At 39.9% G+C, this 23,788-nt stretch overlaps 1 protein-coding gene across 1 annotated transcript in view; it reads right to left on the bottom strand.

Annotated features, from left to right (window-relative positions):
* LOC124606891 (2-iminobutanoate/2-iminopropanoate deaminase-like) overlaps nt 1-23,788 on the bottom strand; it is a 74,065-nt gene that overhangs the window by 27,201 nt on the left and 23,076 nt on the right. The window contains exon 2 of the mRNA XM_047138988.1: nt 17,336-17,496. Coding sequence (XP_046994944.1) covers nt 17,336-17,496 — 161 coding nt within the window. The remainder of the gene's footprint in view (nt 1-17,335; nt 17,497-23,788) is intronic.

Below are 23,788 nucleotides of genomic sequence, written 5' to 3'. Positions count from 1 at the left end.
GATGAATCATCAGCATTACATTAAACATAATCCATAATTTCTACCTTCATAAAACTGTTTCACACATATTATCCTGAGCTCAACATCCTATTACTAATGAATTATGATGCTGAGCTGGACTTTGGACTTTAAGAATGACTCCATAAATATATTCACTGAACATAGCACGAGGAGGGAATATTCAGTGACATAAAATACCATGGTGTCAGTGATAGCACAGTGTGATCAATGACAGTGACAATTATATTTCAAATGCCTTTTGTACCCTATGTATTAGATATGGGAATCTTCAGCATGGAAAATATTATGCTGAGAGTCAATGTAAGAAGAGTCATGTGGGATATTGTGGTCTTGGTGATAAGGTTGGAAAATATTTCTGGCTATATCTCAACTGACACTGACAAGGTTGTGGGAAAATGGGAAGGTATGAGGTTAAGATTATGAGGAAATTAATTATTTCTCCAGTATTCTCCTCTGTGGCTAACAGTTACAATTTGAGGTCGGACTGGATCCTTCCCTGAATTGTAGAATGGGAAAATTACTGCTTCTCTCCATAAAAACAGATACTCTATGGAACCACGTAATGTTGAAGAGATTTGATGCTGTGGAAATAATGCTACTCTGCTTGGGATAATCCTTTTGGTTTACTTCTCATTACTTTGTACTTCACTAGAGTAGTTATTGCACATTTTTTTTATTGTTCACAGTTTTTCTTCCAGGCTCCCATACCGGTGCTTTAGTGGTGAAGATGGAATAGATTATGAATTTCAGATTTTCACACTTTTTTTTATCCTTAATGTCCTATTGGGCTTTAACCATTACTAACTGAAAGGCTGCTTTGCTGAATATCCACTTTGATTTTGTTTCTGACTCAGTTCTGCCTTCGAACTTACAGCAGGTAAGAAAATAGTAACAGGAGTACAGGTTGTATCACTTTTCACTGAGCTGCATCTGGAATGGCTGGAGAGCAGAATGTGGACTATATGGGTGAGAAAATCTTGAAAGCTGGGTTCAAGTTTGTTATTTTCTGTATAAGGAGAAGGTATGCGTCTTCTGAGTGCAAGGATCGTCAGTCACTGAAACCCTAGAAAACAGTGCTATGTCCCAATTGCATTCTGTGTGCAATGAAATCTTCTGTAGGAAGAATGGATAGGGGGACTGATTAGGCAGCTCCATGGTTGCACAATTGTCTAAGTGGTGCCGGACTGAATACATTACGATTAAGTATGGCATACTCAATCCAATAACAGTCACTTCTAGTTTATTAGGATAACATGTGGAGACTGGGCTGTGTCACAGTTTATAAACTCTGCTGCAACACCTTTGATCCTTTTCCCCACTTAGCTTACCATTCTTGTTAGAGGTACGAGCCCTTTAGTCCAAGAGAATCACATACTTTACACTTTAAGAGTATCTCTTGCAGGTATATTAACATGGGTCTACATTATTTCCTCCACAGGGGCTCTTATGAAGTAGCCATTGGCTCTGGAAGCTTGCCTGATTACAACCCCCTTATGTGTGTGTTCCACCGTCGCTTGGCAACTAGATTTTTTATCTATAGAATTACATTATTTTGTCAAAAATCTATTGTTCTCGTTGTTGCAATAGTTTTGGAGTTATTTAGCTGGCTGCCACTCTATCAGTAGCTGAGATGGATGACACTTTCATCTCCTATGTTTCCTGCATGCACTTCTGTCTCTTGGTAATTTTTTATTTATTGCAGCAAAGTAGAAAAGATTCTAACATACTTAGAGTTACCTGAATCCCTGTATAAAGTGCAGCTTCATACGAGTTGGTATTTTAGCTAAGGCTTTAGAATATACGAGGGTTGGAACTTAAATAGTGACAACTATTTATTTACAGCTTGTACAAAATAGATACGTGTTTCAAAGTTTTACTGACCTTCAAAGTAGTCACCAGCCTTGTGTGTAACCCATTGCCAGCAATGTGGAAGTCCTAGGATACTCTTAGCAGTGACAATTCGAGTGGCGCGGTCTATGTCCCGATGAATTTGTAGCAGTTCTGAAGCGAATGCCGTGAAGTGTTTCCTTCAGTTTAGAAACAGAGTTGAACTCACGAGGGCTTAAGTCAGGGGAGTGCAGTATATGGTATAGCACTTAGCAGACCCATCAGTCAAACAAGTCAGTAACAGCTTGCACTGTACGTGCTTGAGTATTGTCTCTAAGCTGGTTGTAGGTTGTGTTCCAAAAATGAACAGCATAGAGACAGAAGTGATGACACTTTCTGCAGGACCTGACCGTCATTTTGAAAAACAATCCTCAAGCACGTACAGTGCAAGCTGTTACTGATTTGTTTGACTGATGGGGCTGCTAAGTGCTATACCATCTACTGCACTCTCCTGACTTAAGCTCTCGTGAGTTCAATTCTATCTCTAAACTGATGCAAACACTTCACGGCATTCACTTCAGAGCTGCTACAAGTTCATCAGGCAATAGACCATGCTGCTCGAACTGTCAACACAACTGGCACTTGTACAGTCTCCGGTTTTTCTAGTTGGTAGTTGATAGATTAGTATTGATCGGCCCTGCATAAAACTCGGTGATAGTCAGAAGAGCAATGATACTGTTATTAGGTAAAGACAATGTTACAAAAAACAATGTGGAACTGAACTCTTGATGTGTGCGTGATATTTACTTCACCACTTGTTATCAATATTATACTACTCTCCACAATTAACTCATTTATATTCAGTGGTTTAACAGTTGCCATTAACATAGTAATGATAAATTCAATTCATTTCCACCGACACCAACTTCCCCATAGTTTGGTTGTAATTTCAAATCTCTAATATGTCTTAACATTTCGATTGCTTCCTAACGTCAAAGAGTTTCTATATATGCACCGAGCGCTTCAGTCAAATATTATCACAACACGCAAAAGATCACAGTTATGTCTCTAAACAATTTTGTAATTTGGAATCACAAATGAGTAAATTGGAACAAAAGGATGGTTTATTTCACAATAACAATCACTTCCTAACAAGGCCGTGAGGAAGAAGCTTTCCCAGGTGCGGGGGGAGGGGGGTCAATTTATAAATTGTCTGCTTTAAAACTATTGCCAAGTTCCAGAGTCCATTTGCAATTACGAATGAAGTTAATTGTCTATCACTGTTCAATGCCTAACTAAAGTTGAGTTCGTTATCTAATTAAAAAATTTAATTCAGTCAAATATAAGATAGTCCTCTATCTGAATTTTAAATGATGTTATAGTTGAGGTCAATGTTTCGTTTCACTGCGTCATAGTAGATTGCAATTATCAATCCACAAAAAACAGTCAAACCACACCTACATATACAAGTATTCAAACAAGTCCGACCAGCTTCAGCTAACTCTCATAACGTAGTGACAATAGATCAAATTTTCCTTAGCCATTACTCACAATTCTCAAAGAGTACTCAAACGAGGTATTCTTTGAGATTGTTTGTTCTACTTTGCTGATTTTAATTATAATTATTTTGCAATTTACTATGATTTTGAGTTTGAGTTTACTGAGATTCTATCTTTCTTTTGTAAGTTGATAAATTACTAAGTATAAGGTTCTTGTTTCAATTACTGGTTATTATCCAGATAATAGTGTTAAATGGAACCTTGGTTACTTGTTCACTTTTCATGGAATTTGAAACTTGTTTTGGGGAAATTTTTGGGGTATTGGTTCCTATTTTTTCTTTTTTTCATTTTTTGTCTGAGGAAGTGGCATTACACACTGCTAAGAGTATCCTACAACTTCCACATCGCTGTCAACGGGTTATACACAATGCTGGTGACTGCTTTGAATGTCAGTAAAACTTCGAAATACGTATCTATTTTGTACGAGCTGTAAATAAATAGTTGACATTATTAAAGTTCCAACTCTCCTTTACGTGTTTAAATTCATAATTCTCCCATGGAACCAGCTGTACGAAGGAATAATAATATCCACAATTACAACACTTTAAAACAGAAGTGTTTTCAGTGCATCCAACTGAATCTGTGCAGTGGTTAAGAAACTGAATTTTCATTTGGTAGGAGCATATTTTAAGTTCTCATGTGACGATCCTAATTTATGTTTACAATGGTTTTCATCAAATTAATTAACATGAATGTAAGGATAGTTCACTTGAAAATGACACTGCCAATTTTCAAACTCATCATTGTCAGTGGCTTGGGCAGTGTGTCTAATGACCTCTTACAAGAAGATTTTCAATAAGATACTAAAAGATGAAAAAAGTGTTTGTTGGAAACATCAAACAAAGTCAGGAGCATGTGGAAGATAATTAACAGAGAAACAGGAAAATCAGACAATATTAGCAAAAGCCTGAAGCTCAAAGTAACCAATGGAGTAACAGAAAATCCTGTAGTTTTTAGCAATACTTTCAACAAATACTTCACAGACATATGCAAAATAATTACGCAAAATAAAAAATATGACTCTCTGCAAACTGTATAGCTGCTTAAAAGTAAGAAAGACTCCACCATTAACTCATGTTATTTGTATTCAACAACAGAGCAAGAGATTTTGAAAGTGATAAAGGAATCTTCAGCCCAGAGAATGGTTTGATGCAGCTCTCCATGCTACTCTATCCCGTGCAAGCTTCTTCTTCTCCGAGTAACTACTGCAACCTACATCCTTCTGAATCTGCTTAGTGTATTTATCCCTCAGTCTCCCTCTACAATTCTTACCCTCCACACTTCCCTCCAGTACTAAATTAGTGATCCCTTTATGCCTCAAAATGTGTCCTATCAACTGATCCCTTCTTCCAGTCAAGTTGCGCCAAAATAATTCTTCCCAATTCTGTTCAGTACCTCGTTATTAGTTACATGAACTACCCATCCCATCTTCAGCATTCTTCTGTAGCACCACATTTTGAAAGCTTCTATTCTCTTCATATCTATACTATTTATTGTCCACGATTCACTTCCATACATGGCTACACTCCATACAAATACTTTCTTAAAGGACTTCCTGACACATCTATACTCTATGTTAACAAATTTCTCTTCGTGATTTGAGACTTTCTTGGCGTATTCCATTCGTGAAATCTTCTCGGGTGATCAGCCGAGTAAAGGCGTCGTCTCCTCGCAACGTTTCGAAGGGTTTCGTACCCATCATCTTCAAGTGAAGTGTCGAGATGCTGTGTTGCGCGGTCCTATAAAGGCTCCTGGACCAGTGACTGATTCCGGGCGCCGACCAATCAGGTACCTGCGGAATCGGCCGCCGCGCCAGTGGTGGAGGGTTCGCGGCGCGGACCGGGCGTCGAGTCCCTGCCGGTTCCTAATACGTCTGTGGCCGCTACCGTCTTCGTGCCGGAGCGTTCTCTTCTAATTTTAGTTATTGCGGGATTCCAAGCTGTACTAAGTTGGAAACCAGTGTCTCGATTGATCAGGTTGCTGTTCAACCGAATTTCTACAGCCTCTTTGAAAACTGAATCCCAAAATCCTTTAGCGTCACACAGCTTCTTCGTACCCTCAAAGAGGAAGGTGTGTCCTTCATTAAGGCTATGTTCCGCTACCGCCGATTTTTCTGTCTGACCAAGGCGTACATTTCTAATGTGTTCCGAGCGCCTCTGCGTGATGCAGCGCTGCTTTTGTCCGATGTATTTCGTACCACATTCACATTCAATACTGTATACGCCCGGAGTCTGCAGTCCTAGGTGGTCTTTGACTGAGCCAAGTATGTCCTTAATTTTACTTGGGGCATGAAAAATTGTCTTGATGTTGTGTTTCTCCAGAATACGGGCAATCTTGGCTGTTGGCGGTCCCGCGTATGGTAGAAATGCCAGGCATCTGGTCTCATCTTCTTCTTCTGGTGTGTCTACCTTCCTGCTCTTGTGTAGGGCGCGCGAGATTTGCGTCTCATTATAACCGTTGCTGCGGAAGGTCTTCCTTAGGTGTTGTAACTCTGCAGGTAGGCTGTCATCATCACAGATAGACTTGGCCCTGTGCACAAGTGTGTTAAGCACTGAGTTGCGTTGTGCTGGGTGGTGGCAACTCTGTGCATGAAGGTATAAATCCGTATGTGTCTTCTTCCTATACACAGCGTGACCCAAGGTGCCATCAGGGTGCCTCTTGATTAGAATGTCAAGGAAGGGCAAGCTTCCGTTTTCTTCCACCTCCATGGTGAATTGTATGTTGCTGTGTATGCTGTTGAGATGTCGCAGGAAGTCTTGCAGGTTCTCTCTGCCATGTGGCCACATGACAAAAGTGTCATCCACATATCTGTAGAAGGCTTTAGGTTTCAATGGGGCGGTGTCCAGGGCTATGTCTTCAAAGTGCTCCATGTAAAGATTAGCGATGCCTGGAGCTAAGGGGGACCCCATGGCTACACCATCCACTTGTTCATAAAATTTGCCTCCACACTTGAAGTAGGTGTTTGTTAACACATGCCGGAACAGCTTTATTGTGTCCTCACTAAAGCGTGTTTCGAGCAGCACTAGGGAGTCTTCCAGCGGTACTCGTGTGAAGAGTGAGGTGACGTCAAAGCTGACAAGAAGATCTTCTTTATCCAGGCGAAAGCCTTGTAGTATCTTCACAAACTCCGCCGAGTTCTTGACATGGTGCTCACAGTGACCCACAATCGGTTTGAGCAGTTGTGCTAGGTACTTGGCTAAACCATATGTCGGTGAGTTGATGGTGCTCACTATGGGTCGCAATGGAACTCCGTCTTTGTGGATCTTAGGGAGCCCATATAGCCGTGGTGGTGCCGGTGCTCTGGGGTACAGCTTCCTGATGACGTCCTTTTCCAGTCCAGAGTCATTGAGCAAGGCGATGGTCTTGCGAGTCACGGAAGCTGTCGTGTCCTTGTCCAGTTGCTTGTAGGCAGTATCTTGTAGCAGTGAGTTTATCTTCTGCCAATAAGAAGAAGAAGAAGAAGAAGATGAGACCAGATGCCTGGCATTTCTACCATACGTGGGACCGCCAACAGCCAAGATTGCCCGTATTCTGGAGAAACACAACATCAAGACAATTTTTCATGCCCCAAGTAAAATTAAGGACATACTTGGCTCAGTCAAAGACCACCTAGGACTGCAGACTCCGGGCGTATACAGTATTGAATGTGAATGTGGTACGAAATACATCGGACAAACGCAGCGCTGCATCACGCAGAGGCGCTCGGAACACATTAGAAATGTACGCCTTGGTCAGACAGAAAAATCGGCGGTAGCGGAACATAGCCTTAACGAAGGACACACCTTCCTCTTTGAGGGTACGAAGAAGCTGTGTGACGCTAAAGGATTTTGGGATTCAGTTTTCAAAGAGGCTGTAGAAATTCGGTTGAACAGCAACCTGATCAATCGAGACACTGGTTTCCAACTTAGTACAGCTTGGAATCCCGCAATAACTAAAATTAGAAGAGAACGCTCCGGCACGAAGACGGTAGCGGCCACAGACGTATTAGGAACCGGCAGGGACTCGACGCCCGGTCCGCGCCGCAAACCCTCAACCACTGGCGCGGCAGCCGATTCCGCAGGTACCTGATTGGTTGGCGCCCGGAATCAGTCACTGGTCCAGGAGCCTTTATAGGACCGCGCAACACAGCATCTCGACACTTCGCTTGAAGATGATGGGTACGAAACCCTTCGAAACGTTGCGAGAAGACGACGCCTTTACTCGGCTGATCACTCGAGAAGATTTCACGAATGGAATACGCCGAGAAAGTCTCAAATCACATTTAACATACCTCTACGGGGAGGATATCCATCGCAGCTACCAGATGCTACAGAAACTACGACTCAAGACGGGCAAGCTGCTTAGCAGACTGGCCTTCTTACAACGGTGTCGAGATAAAGAAGTGTTGCCGAAATTTGCCAACTTGCGACACCCTGTGAGCACGACAAGATCCAGACGCATACTACAACGAGCCGGTGCGGCCCTGGTGCGCGAACACATACGGGTCACCAGGCAGGAGTTAGATAAGAACGCAAGGATGCTGCTTACTCAATACCTTCGATTGGCATCCTATCTCCCACCACACACATGGGAGTGGATCGACGGAAACACATATGCAAGCAGTGAGATCCACAAGAGAAAAGCCACGGAAAAACAATGTGGCAAGTTCACCAGACTGTCTGGAGCCTGGCAACATGCCGACCACACAACCAATGCCAAGACTGTCATCAATCTGGCAGGCAAAGAACTGGACGAGACCACAATATCAGTGCTGTCGAGAGGACTTAATTTTGCTCCAGTACCCAGGACACTACCTAAGCGAGACATTATCAGCAGCATCGAGCAAGCCGTGCGCGGCCTCCCTACGGAGGCAGCTGAGGAAGTTAGGAGAGAGACGTGCAGGGTCCTGGAGAAGGCAAAAATGCCCAAGAATAACATAACGTCTGCTGAATGGAAGGCTCTTAAGGCCCTACGTGAGGATGAGGACACTGTCGTTCTAGCTGCTGACAAAGGCAATGCCACGGTGATACTGAGGAAAGAAGATTATTGGCAGAAGATAAACTCACTGCTACAAGATACTGCCTACAAGCAACTGGACAAGGACACGACAGCTTCCGTGACTCGCAAGACCATCGCCTTGCTCAATGACTCTGGACTGGAAAAGCACGTCATCAGGAAGCTGTACCCCAGAGCACCGGCACCACCACGGCTATATGGGCTCCCTAAGATCCACAAAGACGGAGTTCCATTGCGACCCATAGTGAGCACCATCAACTCACCGACATATGGTTTAGCCAAGTACCTAGCACAACTGCTCAAACCGATCGTGGGTCACTGTGAGCACCATGTCAAGAACTCGGCGGAGTTTGTGAAGGTACTACAAGGCTTTCGCCTGGATAAAGAAGATCTTCTTGTCAGCTTTGACGTCACCTCACTCTTCACACGAGTACCGCTGGAAGACTCCCTAGCGCTGCTCGAAACACGCTTTAGTGAGGACACAATAAAGCTGTTCCGGCATGTGTTAACAAACACCTACTTCAAGTGTGGAGGCAAATTTTATGAACAAGTGGATGGTGTAGCCATGGGGTCCCCCTTAGCTCCAGGCATCGCTAATCTTTACATGGAGCACTTTTTGAAGACATAGCCCTGGACACCGCCCCATTGAAACCTAAAGCCTTCTACAGATATGTGGATGACACTTTTGTCGTGTGGCCACATGGCAGAGAGAACCTGCAAGACTTCCTGCAACATCTCAACAGCATACACAGCAACATACAATTCACCATGGAGGTGGAAGAAAACGGAAGCTTGCCCTTCCTTGACATTCTAATCAAGAGGCACCCTGATGGCACCTTGGGTCACGCTGTGTATAGGAAGAAGACACATACGGATTTATACCTTCATGCACAGAGTTGCCACCACCCAGCACAACGCAACTCAGTGCTTAACACACTTGTGCACAGGGCCAAGTCTATCTGTGATGATGACAGCCTACCTGCAGAGTTACAACACCTAAGGAAGACCTTCCGCAGCAACGGTTATAATGAGACGCAAATCTCGCGCGCCCTACACAAGAGCAGGAAGGTAGACACACCAAAAGAAGAAGATGAGACCAGATGCCTGGCATTTCTACCATACGCGGGACCGCCAACAGCCAAGATTGCCCGTATTCTGGAGAAACACAACATCAAGACAATTTTTCATGCCCCAAGTAAAATTGAGGACATACTTGGCTCAGTCAAAGACCACCTAGGACTGCAGACTCCGGGCGTATACAGTATTGAATGTGAATGTGGTACGAAATACATCGGACAAAAGCAGCGCTGCATCACGCAGAGGCGCTCGGAACACATTAGAAATGTACGCCTTGGTCAGACAGAAAAATCGGCGGTAGCGGAACATAGCCTTAACGAAGGACACACCTTCCTCTTTGAGGGTACGAAGAAGCTGTGTGACGCTAAAGGATTTTGGGATTCAGTTTTCAAAGAGGCTGTAGAAATTCGGTTGAACAGCAACCTGATCAATCGAGACACTGGTTTCCAACTTAGTACAGCTTGGAATCCCGCAATAACTAAAATTAGAAGAGAACGCTCCGGCACGAAGACGGTAGCGGCCACAGACGTATTAGGAACCGGCAGGGACTCGACGCCCGGTCCGCGCCGCGAACCCTCCACCACTGGCGCGGCGGCCGATTCCGCAGGTACCTGATTGGTCGGCGCCCGGAATCAGTCACTGGTCCAGGAGCCTTTATAGGACCGCGCAACACAGCATCTCGACACTTCGCTTGACGATGATGGGTACGAAACCCTTCGAAACGTTGCGAGAAGACGACGCCTTTACTCGGCTGATCACCCGAGAAGATTTCACAAATTTCTCTTCTTCAAAAACACTTTCCTTGCAATAGCCAGTCTACATTTTACATCCTCTCTACTTTGACCATCATCAGTTATTTTGTTCCGCAAATAGCAAAACTCATCTAATACTTAAAGTGTTTCATTTCCTAATCTAATTCCCTCAGCATCACCTGATTTAATTCAACAACATTCCATTATCCTCGTTTTACTCTTGTCAATGTTCATCTTAAATCCTCCTTTTAAAACACTGTCCATTCTGTTCAACTGTCCTTCCAAGTCCTTTGCTGCCTCTGACACAATTACAATGTCATTGGCAAACCTCAAAGTTTTTATTTCTTCTCCATTAATTTTAATTCCTACACCAAATATCTCTTTTGCTTCCTTTACTGCTTGCTCAATATACAGACTGAACATCAGGGGTAGGCTACAACCCTGTCTCACTCCCTTCCCAACCAATGCTTCCCTTACATGCCTGACAATTCTTATAACTTCCATCTGCTTTCTGTACAAATTGTAAATAGCCTTTCACTCCCTGTATTTTACCACTGCTACCTTCAGAATTTGGAAGAGTATTCCAGTCAACACTGAAATGTATGTTTGCCTTTCCTTAATCTATCTTCTAAGATATATCATAGGGTCAGTATTGCCTTGTGTGTTCCAACATTTCTACACAATCCAAACTGATCTTCTTTGAGGTCGGCTTCTACCAGTCTTTCCATTCATTCAACTGAAGAATTCAAGTTAGTATTTTGTAACCGTGACTTAGTAAACCGATACTTCGGTTAATTTTCACAACTGTCAACACCTGCTTTCTTTGGGATTGGAATTGCTATATTCTTCTTGAAGTCTGAGGGTATTACACCTGTCTCATACATCTTGCTAACCAGATTGAAGAGTTGTTTCATGACTGGCTCTCCTGAGGCTGTTAGTAGTTCTAATGTAATCTTGTCTACTGCCAGGGCCCTGTTATTCTTAGGGCATTCAGTGCTCTGTCAAACTCTTCACGCAGTATCATATTCCATTTCATCTTCATCTATGTCCTCTTCAATTTCCGTAACATTGCCCTCAATTACATCGCCCTTGTATAAACTCTCTATATACTCCTTCCATCTTTCTGCTTCCCTTCTTTGCTTAGAATTGGGTTTCCATCTGAGCTCTTGATATTCATACAAATGGCTCTCTTTTCTCCAAAGGTCTCTTTAATTTTCCTGCAGGCAGTATCTATCTTGACCCCCTAGTGAGATAAGCCTCTACATCCTTACATTTGTCCTCTAGCCATCCCTGCTTAGCCATTATGCACTTCCTGTCAATCTCATTTTTCAGACGTTTGTATTCCTTTTTGCCTGCTTCATTTACTGCATTTTTATATTTTCTCCTTTCATCAATTAAATTCAGTATCTCTCCTGTTACTCAAGGGTTTCTATTAGCCCTCGTCTTTTTACCTACTTGATCCTGTGCTGCCTTCACTATTTCATCTCTCAAAGCTACCCATTCTTCTTCTACAGTATTTCTTTCCCCCCATTCTTATCAATTGTTCCCTAATGCTCTCCCTGAAACTCTCTACAACCTCTGGTTCTGTCAGTTTATCCAGGTCCTATCTCCTTAAATTCCAAACTTTTTGCAGTTTCTTCACTTTTAATCTACAATTCATAACCAATAAATGTGCTCAGTGGCCATATCTGTCCCCTTGAAATTTCTTACAATTTAAAACCTGGTTCCTAAATCTCTGTCGTCCCATTATATAATCTACCTGAAACCTTCCAGTGTCTCCAGGCCTCTTCCACATATACAATCTTCTTTCATGATTCTTAAACCAAGTGTTAGCTATAGGTGGGTTATGCTCTGTGCAAAATTCTACCAGGCGGCTTCCTCTTTCATTCCTTACCCCCATCCATATTCACCTACTATTTTTCCTTCTCTTCCTTTTCGTACTATCGAACTCCAGTCCCCCATGACTATTAAATTTCGTCTCTCTTCACTATCTGAATAATTTCTTTTATCTCATCATACATTTCTTCAATCTCAACCATCTGCAGAGCTACTTGGCATATAAAATTGTTCTACTGTGGTAGGTGTGGGCTCTGTGCCTATCTCAACTACAACAATGCATTCACTACACTGTTCATATAGTAGCTTATCCGCGTTCCTACTTTTTTTTTATTTATTATTAAACCTACTCCTGCATTACCCCTATCTGACTTTGTATTTATAACCTTGTATTCACCTGACCAGACATCTTGTTCCTCCTGTCACCAAACTTCACTAATTCCCATTGTAACCGTAACCTATCCATTTCCTTTTTTAAATTTTCTAACCTACCTGCCCGATTAAGGTATCTGACATTTCATGTTCCGATCTATCTCCTTATCCTCCTGGGTAGTCCCCAGATACCATAACAAAAAGCAAAATAATACTCAAGTATATCATTTAGTGGCTTGAAATCACTAGGCTCATTCTCAATAATGAGAAAACTAAAGCAATACTGTTCAGGAACAATAACAGAAGAAAAAGATGTAAATGTAGTTCAAAACAAAATACTAAGGGCTAACTTTAGATTACTGTTTACTGTGGAAAGACTAATTTGATACCGTGACTAGCAATCCAAGTGCTGCCATATTTGTTCTCTGAAATATTAAAACCACTACAGTTGGAGTCATCAACAATGGTGGTCAAATTTAGGCTCATTCTGCACACCCACATCAAGCATTTTCTGACACCCAATGAGCTTTCAGTAATGTTTTGAGCCTTCTGCTGTGAGCGTCGCACCCGACATGAGCATTAAATGTGACCGCAGAGAGTTATTTAGTGATTTTTTATTCCCTTTGTTGCAAGTTGTCATAGCCGATGGTTGTGCTAGGTGACAAATTCTACACAAGCAAGTGAGAGACATAATTTACAGGGTACACGTTTACATCAAGCACAGAGCACATGTGTGCACATACTATGTGCACATACCACAACTGTTGCTTGGAACCCGCAACAATGTAATCCTCGGCCATTTCTCAATCTACACAAACTGCCACCATTCGTGGATCAGACTATAGTAGCAGATGACTTTATGCAAATGGTGAATTTCTCATACTTTAATGCTATTATGACCTATGGCAAAGGAATATGGGATCAGTTGAGAGATCTTCTAACTGCAAAAAGCAGCAATAAGAGTAATGGCTAATGCAAGAGCAGCAGACAGCTGCACCTTAAAATTCTAACCATCTACAATATGCATATATACAAAATACTACTTTGTATGTGGGAAAATAAGAGCAGGTTCATTAAAAATGAAGGCCTACAATGTCATGTTACCAGAAATAGTATAAAGTTTAGTGTTCCTGAACATAACACAGCTACACATGGCAAACAAACCTTGTATGGCAATAAAACTGTTAAACTGTTGACTTCTGCATATTTCAAACATCAGCTTAAATGAGAAATTGAAGCAAACAATAAATCTACTCCTCATCGGAAGTCCTTGCCACTCAATGAATTCATGCTAAATGCAAAAAATTGACAATAGGCATACAGTGTATCTATCTATATCCACATCCCGCTCGAGCTACTGCCGGGTCTGGGTGCTGACGAGTCTTCTCCATTTGGCTCAGTCCTCCCACCACTTTTCTTCCTCCACTTGCTGCCAGGTCACACCTCTCCTTTCCACAGATATTCTCACTCCCATTTTCCACCGTGTTCTTGGGTGCCCTCTAGGTCTTTTTCCACCCATCTTTAATTCTTCCATAATTTTGGGGAGTCTCTGCCCACACATCCTCTTAACATGCCCGTACCATATTAATCTCTTCTTTTCAATTTCTTCTCTCATACTTTCTTGTTTAAGGTCCTTTCTGATATCTACGTTCCTTACTCTCTCCATTCTTGTTTTTCTCTTAACTGCTCTGAGAAATTTAATTTCCCCTGCTTGCAGTCTGCTTCAGTCCCTTTCTATCACTGTCCATGTTTCTCCTCCATAGGTGACAATAGGGAAGTAAGAACTCTTATGCATAAGCAGTTTTGCTTTTTCTGAAACTTCCTTATTCCAAATTAGGTGTTTTATTGTCTGGTAGAAATTGCCTCCCTTCTGTAACCTCCTATTAATTTCGTTGGTTATTCTTCCATCACTAGATATTTCAGTCCCTAAGTAAGTGAAACTGTCTACCACTTTGAGGGGTTCTCCATTCAGAGTAATATTTCTGTTGATCCCTTTGTCTCTTCCAAATACCATTACTTTACTCTTACCTTTATTTTTAATCCATACCTTTTCATTATTTCCTTCCACGCATCAAGCTGTAACTGTACATCTACCCCTTTATCGCCCCATATTACCATATCATCTGCAAAAATCATCTTTTTGTCTTTTTCTTATACTATATCTTTAACTGCCCTATTCATTTTCTCCATCACAACATTAAAAAGTGCAGGAGATAAAATACTTCCTTGTTCAAGTTGTTGTCTTATTTCGAAATATTCATAGTTCCCAATGATGATCTAATTCTACATTGTCTTTATTACATTAATGTATCCACCTTCTATATCTATTTTCTTCATTTCTTCCCAGAGTCTTTCCCTGCTAACTGAGTCATATGCCTTTTCTATGTCTATAAAAACCATTATCACCCTTTTTTATACTCCCAACTTTTTTCCTTCAGTTGACAGATAGAAAATATCAGGTCGATTGTGCTGCTTCCTTTGCTAAACTCGTGCTGTTCTTCACTCAGCTCCTTTTCTATCTTTTCACTTATTCGGTTTAGTAAAATTCTTTCAAAAATCTTGGCTGTATGACTCATGAGGGTTATTCCTCTGTAGTTTTTACAAAGTCTTTTATTGCCTTTTTTGAGATGGGAACAATGTCTCCTCTTCTCCAATCGTCAGGTGTTGTACTATTTCTCCACACACTTTATAGTACTGTATTAGTACTCTACACAGCCACTGCATTCCCACTGTACCTACTGCTCTTATGTCCACTGATGCTTCATCAGGTCCTGGGGCTTTCCCCCCATTCATCATCTTCACAGCTATTTCCATTTCTTCCCGTGTACTTTGCCCTAGTTCTGCTTCCCAACTTCTCTCAATTTCTCCATTATTTGGTGTTTCCTCATGTACCTGCTCTGCAGTGTTTAACAGTTTCTTAAAATGTTCTTTCCAGAGATCTTTTATATTCCCTGGATCTTCAATCACAGTACCATCCTCTGTTTCCACCTTTACTGGTACTTCAGTAGTCTTCCTTTTATTTTTCATCATTTTATAGAACATTTTCTTATTGCTTTTCACATCTTCAAGTTTTTTGTAAACTCTTCCCATGACTTTTTCTTTGCTGTTTCCACTATTTCTTTGCACTTCTTTTCCTCTATATATCTTTTATGGTCATCGTCATTTTTGTTTTCCACCACTTTCTCCATGCTCCATTTTTTCATCTAACTGCTTGGATTGTGATATCATCCCACCAACTTGTCCGTCTTACTTTTTCCTTTCTTTTGTGCTGCTTTGACTAAAGTGTCTTTGAATGAACTCCATTCTTTTTCTACTCCCGCGAAAAATTTCTTTTGGAAATTTGTGTGGTTAATTCTCTATACTTCTCAGCACTTTCACTCTCCTTTAATTTCCAATCCCATAACCTTATCACTTTCTTCTGTTTTCTATTTTTCACACACTGATTCATTTTCCATTGTCCCACCAGTAATCTATGGTCTTCATCTGCACTCACACTTGAAATTACCTTCACATTTGTTACTTTCTCTCACCATTCCCTATCAACTAGAATATAATCAATTATATTCTTGGTTCTTCCATCCCAACTGTATCTGGTGATAACCTGACTTTCTCTTTTCATAAACCAGCTGTTTGCTATTTTCATTCCATTCCTCTGGCATACTGTGTAACAGAAGTAAAATGAGTATAGCCAGAATAGTAGTAAATTCAAAATGTGTACTTATGTATCGTGTAATAGAATTAAACTGTGTGTTGTCAGATTGTACAGTAATCTAAAATGTGTGATTCTGTATTGGTATTATTGTATTTAAAAGTGAGATACCGATGATAAGTAGTGTATGAGAATTACTTTGCAAAACCAACATTGCAAATATATGCTTAAATCTGATCCTTACAAGTGCATTCAAAGTGGCTGAATTTAAAAAAAATTGCTACCAGGGTATTAAACCCTAATTTTCCTTCTTATGTGAAAACTCATTATTGGAGTTCATTTGAAAGATGCTGCAAGAGAAGTGTACGTTTTGTTACTCAGTGAAGTAAAAATCACACAGAGATAGCAACACTAACTTTAAAAATCAATTGGAAATATTTCTGCTTATATAGTGCAACAAATTTACTGTAGCTGTTGTCATAATATTTTTCATAATTGAATATACTTATGCAAATGAGCAGCATAAATATACTTTAGAAGAAGGCATTTTGGCTGAAAGCTCAAATGTATAGCAGTCTTTTTCTTGTGTCCGTCTGCAACTCAATGTCTCCTTTATATGGTGAACAGCAATCTATCCTTTTAATAAGATTTTCATTGTTTCATCCTGGATTTCCCATTGCTGATTTTCACATAAATATTGATTATATTTCATATCTTGTAAGTTGGCCTCTTCAATACAATTTACAGAATTACTGACTATATAACAATCAATCAACTTCTCGGTTTCAAAAAATTTTGATGTGTATGTGACCAATGCATGATGACATGACTCACCCTGAAGAATTTTACTGAATTGGACCCTGCCCACAGAAACCTACAGACTTATACAACTTCAGTGATTATGTTGTGACTCGCTGATCTTTCAAAGTGCCGCCGCGCAGTTACACACGTCCTCTACATGCGGCGCTGTCTGCCAGCCATGCAACAGCAGCGCCACCTAAGTGGCCAGCCAGTGGCCGATAGACTCGGACTGAGTTCTGATTTGACTGTTAAAGTGTATACACGTCTTACTTTGTTTACTTGATCAGTGACTTACATGTATTGTGCCGTCCTTGAAATATATTTGTTCAACTTGAAGTTATAACAGTTTATTCTGTGTTCACCTTATTTAATTTATTACAGACTAGGTGCATTATACAATTCAAAAAGTCTCATCATTTTTAACTTATGTTACAAAGATACTGTACCTTTTCCAAAGGATGAACCAGCTGCTTCAAGAATATTTCCCAGATTAGTAAATGCTGCTCTTGCTTGACCCACTACTCCGTTATCTGCAAGTTTCTTTGTGTCTTTGTCAACTCCAATGGTGCCAGATACATAGACCATATTATTCACACATACTGCCTGACTGCAACAAACAAAGCTAAAATGTGAGTGTATTTGAAAATCACAGACATACACAAGATGCCTTAATTTTTAGGATCAAAAATATACATATGGTGGATGATCACAAACTGAATACAAATGCAGGTTCCTATGAGTCATTCTCCATCTTCAACAACCATCATGTACTGTCAAAAGTGGTAAACTCTGCCATGGGGATGTGACAGTGTTTTTTTCCCCCTTCAAATCAGAAACATAGTGTTGATTAAATGCTCAGCTATCTGTTATGATATGTAAGCCTCACATGCATTGCTCATTCAAGACATTTTATGAACCAGAATTTTAATTTTCAGTTACTGTTTCCTAATCTCTCTGCCATATGTAATGAATTTTGGCTCTAAAGATTTGGGACACCCTACACTATTACAGGTCCAATTAGGCATTGAGAATGGAACACTTGTTACTACTGTTATCTGTGTACTGAATGATGATAAATTTTCCAGGCTATATTAATTAGAAATGTATCATGAGTAACAATTTGTTGAAAAATATACTTTGTGAGATAACTGCTCCTGTTTTGAAATTATTTGCTGATAAGCTGTTCCTTCGAATAAATGGATTTTGTTTTGGAAAATGCTGCTTGCTGGTTCTCCTACACAAACCTAAGTCAATGAACATACATTTATGTTCTACAATGTCCAGAATATGTATGAGGGCCTGAAAATTTTTATTACCCCTTTCTTTCATTACAGTAACAAGTTAGCCTTCTACTGAGTTCTGGTAAATTGCTGGATATAATTGTTTCTGCATCTCATGTAATTAACATGTAAATTTCAGACTATTCATTTGACACACAACCACTGCAACATTTCCCAGATGTTTATTAGTCCTTTGAGGACAGTTTTGCAGGCATACTTATTTATTTTCAAACAGATAAATGAATGATTCTTTAGGTGCAAGGATCTTACAGGGCCCCTATAGTCAAAATAATATTGGAAAATACATTCATTGAATTCATTCAGTGATGCTACCCTGTATTAAAAGGGTTATTTTTTTAGCATTCTGATATCTACTAGATATAAACAATGCATTTAATAAATGTAATGGTACAAACTCAAATATAGAGAGAATGAAGCTGGATTTTGAAAGTATTGCCATCAAATTTTAACCACAGGTAAAATAATGTCAACAGATATGCAAACAAATCAGGAAGTTCAGTGTGTTGTGTTGACAAAGACAAGAGTGTTGGAATCTTTCATATATTTTTACTCTTTGCTGTCGTATGGAATTATCTTCTGGAACAGTGCACAAGAGCAACTACCAGATTACTACGAACAGAAGAGTTCACACCAGCAATTGGAATGTGCAGTGTAGCAGGCAGGCAGGCAGGCAGGCAGAAGACAGTGCCTCCATCTCATCTGAAGTTTTTTTAACCTCTAACATGAAGAGAAAGCCATCACAATAAGTAGAACAAAATGTTTTACAGTTTTTCACCGAAACATTCAATCTCTCAAAAGCAAAGTTCAGCAGCTAGAAACAGAATTGCAAACACTAGACTTCAAGTGTATATGCCAGTGAACAACAGTGCAAAGGTAGAAAAACTGTATACATGGCCTTAACATCACATGTACTGGACTGTTTCTGTAGTACAACTTCTGTGTTAGGTGGGGGTTCCAGTACTTAGGTCAAGAAAAGTATTTGATTTTGAGCTAGAAATATCCCCATAGCATCAAGTGCAGACAAACATTTTGATTTATTGTACACTGAGAAAGTAACATTCCCAAAAATTAACTGTATTTTGTCTACACCAATCTAATGAGATCTAGACATTTTTCTCGAAACTCCATCTAGGCAAAGTATCTATTTGAAAGCTAACATACTAATCTATGGTGATTTAAATATCAATGCAATGAATTAAAATACTGTACCGATACCTGCTTGAACATACTGTTCAGTTAGCCCTATACTGGTTAAAAATCCAGACCTATCAGATCATCTCTTACAGAAGCAGATATTTGCATAGAATAGCTGGCAACATTAAATGTATACAAAAGGGTCTATTCAGAACCAAACCTGTATAAATTTGCAGCTCAGTTACAATATGAAAATTTGCAGAAAGTGTTTCCCAAAACAAATACCATATTTGCTTGAATATAGGCTGTGTGTGAACATAGGCAACACCTAAACTTTTGGCATCAGATTGGAAAGTATTACTATGCACAGTGCCAGGACTATAGCAAACAGCTGGCATTGTGGCAAGCCACACCTACCATTCCTGTCAGCCACTACGCATATCTTCAACTTATTGTGGACCAACGGTACATGATACAGACAAAATTATGCTGGCAGACTTACATAACAACAAAGCAGTGCAAAGCAACAATATTATGCTTTATGCTTTGGACATAACAGCACAGGCTTTGCATATTGAGAGATCTGGTGATGTGACTAACTTAAGAGAGAGTGTAAGGAAGTTCAAAGTTGAGGGCATGAGAAAAACTGATCATTTGGTTTGTGAGTGGTGATGGGAAAAGAACATTTTAGTTACACTGTCAAATTTAAAGTTCAAGTTATCAGAAAGCACAAAACTGGATACAAATTTGATTTTATTGAATAACATGTTCATCAGTAATGTGAAAGTGAAGAGAAACTCTTACATAGTTTGAAAAGTTGGAGTTCATTTGGAGGGCAAAAGTGCAGATATGCTTGCTTGATTTTGTAGTTCAAGACAGGAAATTTGGATATGCCATTACAACTGAATTGAAGGTTGCAAATTGGCACATAAAAACATTTCACCAATTATATTTAAAGATTCATATGGGTGAGTCTGGCAGTTTATGCAATTAAATAATCTTCCTGTGCACTACAGAGCTACAGTTGTGTAAAAACTGCTTCAAGCTTATGAAAACAGTTTGATATCTTTTCAGCATCATGTGCTCTGGCTCCAACGTAAAAATTTATTTACATTCCCAAGTAGGAAATGCAGGCCAAACACCATTCTATGTTGATATTCTGAACTGCACTATAGTAAATAATATTAAATAATGCAGGTCAATGTAGTATGCACTATGGTAAATAATGTAGGGGAATGTAGTGTGTAAATACGTACATGTAGTGGTGAAAAGCAACAGTGCATTTTGATGTTGAACATTACAGCTCATTTGAAAATTGCTACCATATTTGGTTTTTAATCTGAAACTCTTCCCCATGGGAGCAAGCTTCCTAGCTGCTATTATTCTAAGAGCTCATGATGGTGGCTGGATGACAGAGGATGTATTCCTACACTGGATTTCAGTGGTGTGGAATAAGTGGTCAGAAGCTCTTCTTTGCTCAGGATCAGTGTTTGGATAGGTTTTGTAGGCACATTGGTGATCAAGCGAAACAAAAATTGAAAGATGGAAACTGTGACATAGTGATTATTCCTGGTGGCATGTCAAGTGTGCTGCAGTATTTGAGTGCGCACATCATCCATTTAAAGTTAGTATAAGACAATTATATAGAAATTATATCATGAACAAAGCAACTCTGACAGCAGGAAGCCATTTGCAACGTGCATTTATCAGAAGTATGCTGTTAAATTTTGGCTTCTTGGTGGTCCATATCAGAAAAACTTTTCCTGATAAGTTTAAAAAAAGTTGGAATTTCCAATACTGTTGATGGGACTGAATATGGCCTTTGTGATAAGAGACTGAGCAGCATTCTGGCTCATCTATCAAAGGTGAAGAATCAGACACTGGTGATGCTGAGATGATGGAAAGCAATTGTGATTGATTTGGGTACCAGTAGGTACAAATAAGCTGCCACAGTTTTGCTTAACAAAAGTTGCTATCTTTTTGAAAAAAAGCTAATGTATTTGCAAACAAGATACAAGTTTTTCTGTTCTTTTCTTCTTAAATCTCTGATGGGTTACAAAAGTAACTGCAACAAATTGTAATGGTACTAATTTCAACCAAAAAGATGTGTGTATATGTCCTGAAATTGACAGTTAATGATCGAAGAGGGAAAATCTCTATTATAGGCCACACCATGATTTTTCAAGTGAATTTTAGGAAAAAGTGTGGCCTATATTTGAGCAGAAATGGTATTAACAAAATTCTTCATAAATTCATGGTACTATTTACATTATGCTTTGAAGAAGCATTTCCCAAAAATGTGTAGTCCTCAGATAAAAACATTTGGGTAACAAATGGGGTCAAAAGATTTGAACCTTAGGTATTTGACTTACATTTAAAATGAACCAGGTTTTTTGAAATTTTCCAAAAAACTGGAAAATTCATGGAAAGGTACACCTAGCCAGAAAAAAAATTATAAATACAAAACTACTGAAAGCAGAAAACAAAAGCAACGCAGCCTGGAACATTGTCATGAGGGAGACAACAAATTTCAAGAAAAATTTCTGAACTCACAAATTAAAAACAAATATATACAAACAAGCCAGTCAAAGGAGTTACAGAACCATTTGAATACATATTTCAGCAGCATTACTAAAGAACTGCAACAGAAATTCTAGGTAATACAATTTTAGCCACTAGCTATCTGCCGGCAAACTCAGTGGTGCTCCTGCCAACAGCCAATATAGGTTACACATAGTTCACCAATTAAAAATAAATAATTGGCTGATCTAGCTGAAATTCCAGTTTGTGTCCTGAAAAATGCATTAATAAGAAAAGCATTGCTAACTGCAATAATTAATTTATAATTCAAATCTGGCTGGTTTCCTGAATTTTTGAAACTAGCTTAATTAGTACACTCAAGAAAAGTGAGGCAGAAAATTTAGAAAACTGAAGACCAAATTCAGTACTGTCTTCAATTTCTAAAATAATAGAAACAATAATGAAATATAAATTAATGAACTACCTGAATAAACATAACCTCCTTTTAATTTCAGGCACAAGAGAGGTACAGAATCTGCAATAGTACAGTTAACAAAAGTTGTGCTTGAAGCACAGCTGATCATATAACTGGCATCATCTTGAATTTATGAAAAGCTTGACACTGTTGACCAAAGAATCCCATAACAAACTAGATATATTAGGAACAAGGAGTGTGAGGAACGATTACTAATAAAGCATTTATCAGACATGAAATATAGTAATATGGGGTGCCAGGGGAGAGTGTTGGGCCCAATCCACTTTCTAATCTATATTAATGACTAGTTTTTCTCATGCAGCTTTCCCCACTATGTGTTCAAGACATTTTGTGCACACATCTCTTCCCTGCTCACCTGCTGAGCCTCATGCCTTCTGTGGCTCTGACTATAAGTGCCCTCTGCCTCTGTAATATAGGATGGTTAGTGGCAGCTACATGATCCAGTCTCAGTTGCAGTCTTCGACAGTCTTCAGTTTTAAGTCACGTTTGACAGTTCGCTCATGCTTTAGTAGCAGAAGCCTCACTCTGCACAATACTCTGTTTCTTCAAATAGCTGGAGCTTATTACTGTTTGTTCTTTTGTAAAGTTTCTTCACAATGCTTGGAGAAAGCTACAAGTTAAGTAAAACTTGTATACTGTATTTCCAGTTTCATTATGATGACAGCTGCTCCACTGCTTTTTTATCCCACATCTCCTTACCATTGAATATGAAATTGTACACAACAGGCTCCCACCCCCATCTCCCCATATCCATTCTCCTCTCACCCTTCTTGATCCCCTCTCCCCCCTCCCCTAATCCCTTCTGCCCACTCCTCCCCCCTCCCTTTGTCCATCTCTTCTATTCATCTCAGCCTTCCTCAAGCTGTGCCCAATCACACATATAGCCTCTGCAAAACAAATAGATAAAGCAGCCCAATATTACTGCCATAACACACGAGTTGTTCTAGCTAGCCTGCAGATCAGGGGCTTGAAAACTTTTTTTTATTATTATTTGCTCAACATGTAGGCTGTCCTGCCAAGCAGGCTGATACCATTTGCACACAGCACACTTGTCATGCAGAGCAGCCTATGCTGTAGGAGTTGAAACAACGTGTGTGTCCACATCTCTGCTGCTATGGGAGTGAGGAGGTTATGAGTGCCTCAGTGCTCATACTTATGAAAGCTCTGAAATATTGAGCGAGGCATGGAACATTTATTAGAAAGAGATTAGACATCAGAGGAGAAGTGTTCATTACAATCGACAAAAATATTGGGTCCATCGACGTCAAAATCGAGCGACTGAGTATCTGGACACACAAAACAGGTCTACATGGAATCAAGTTAATTATGGTTGTCTTTACCAGCCACACAATTCTGCATTGACAGTTTTTAGAATCATTCAAAGAAAGTATAGACTCGGTAGCCAGGAAATACCAGTTTCATCCAATATTAGTTGGAGGCTCTTAAGC

The sequence above is a fragment of the Schistocerca americana genome, chromosome 3, assembly GCF_021461395.2.
Source record: "Schistocerca americana isolate TAMUIC-IGC-003095 chromosome 3, iqSchAmer2.1, whole genome shotgun sequence".
In the NCBI taxonomy this organism is placed as follows: domain Eukaryota; kingdom Metazoa; phylum Arthropoda; class Insecta; order Orthoptera; family Acrididae; genus Schistocerca; species Schistocerca americana.
This window is presented reverse-complemented; position numbering and strand designations above follow the sequence as displayed.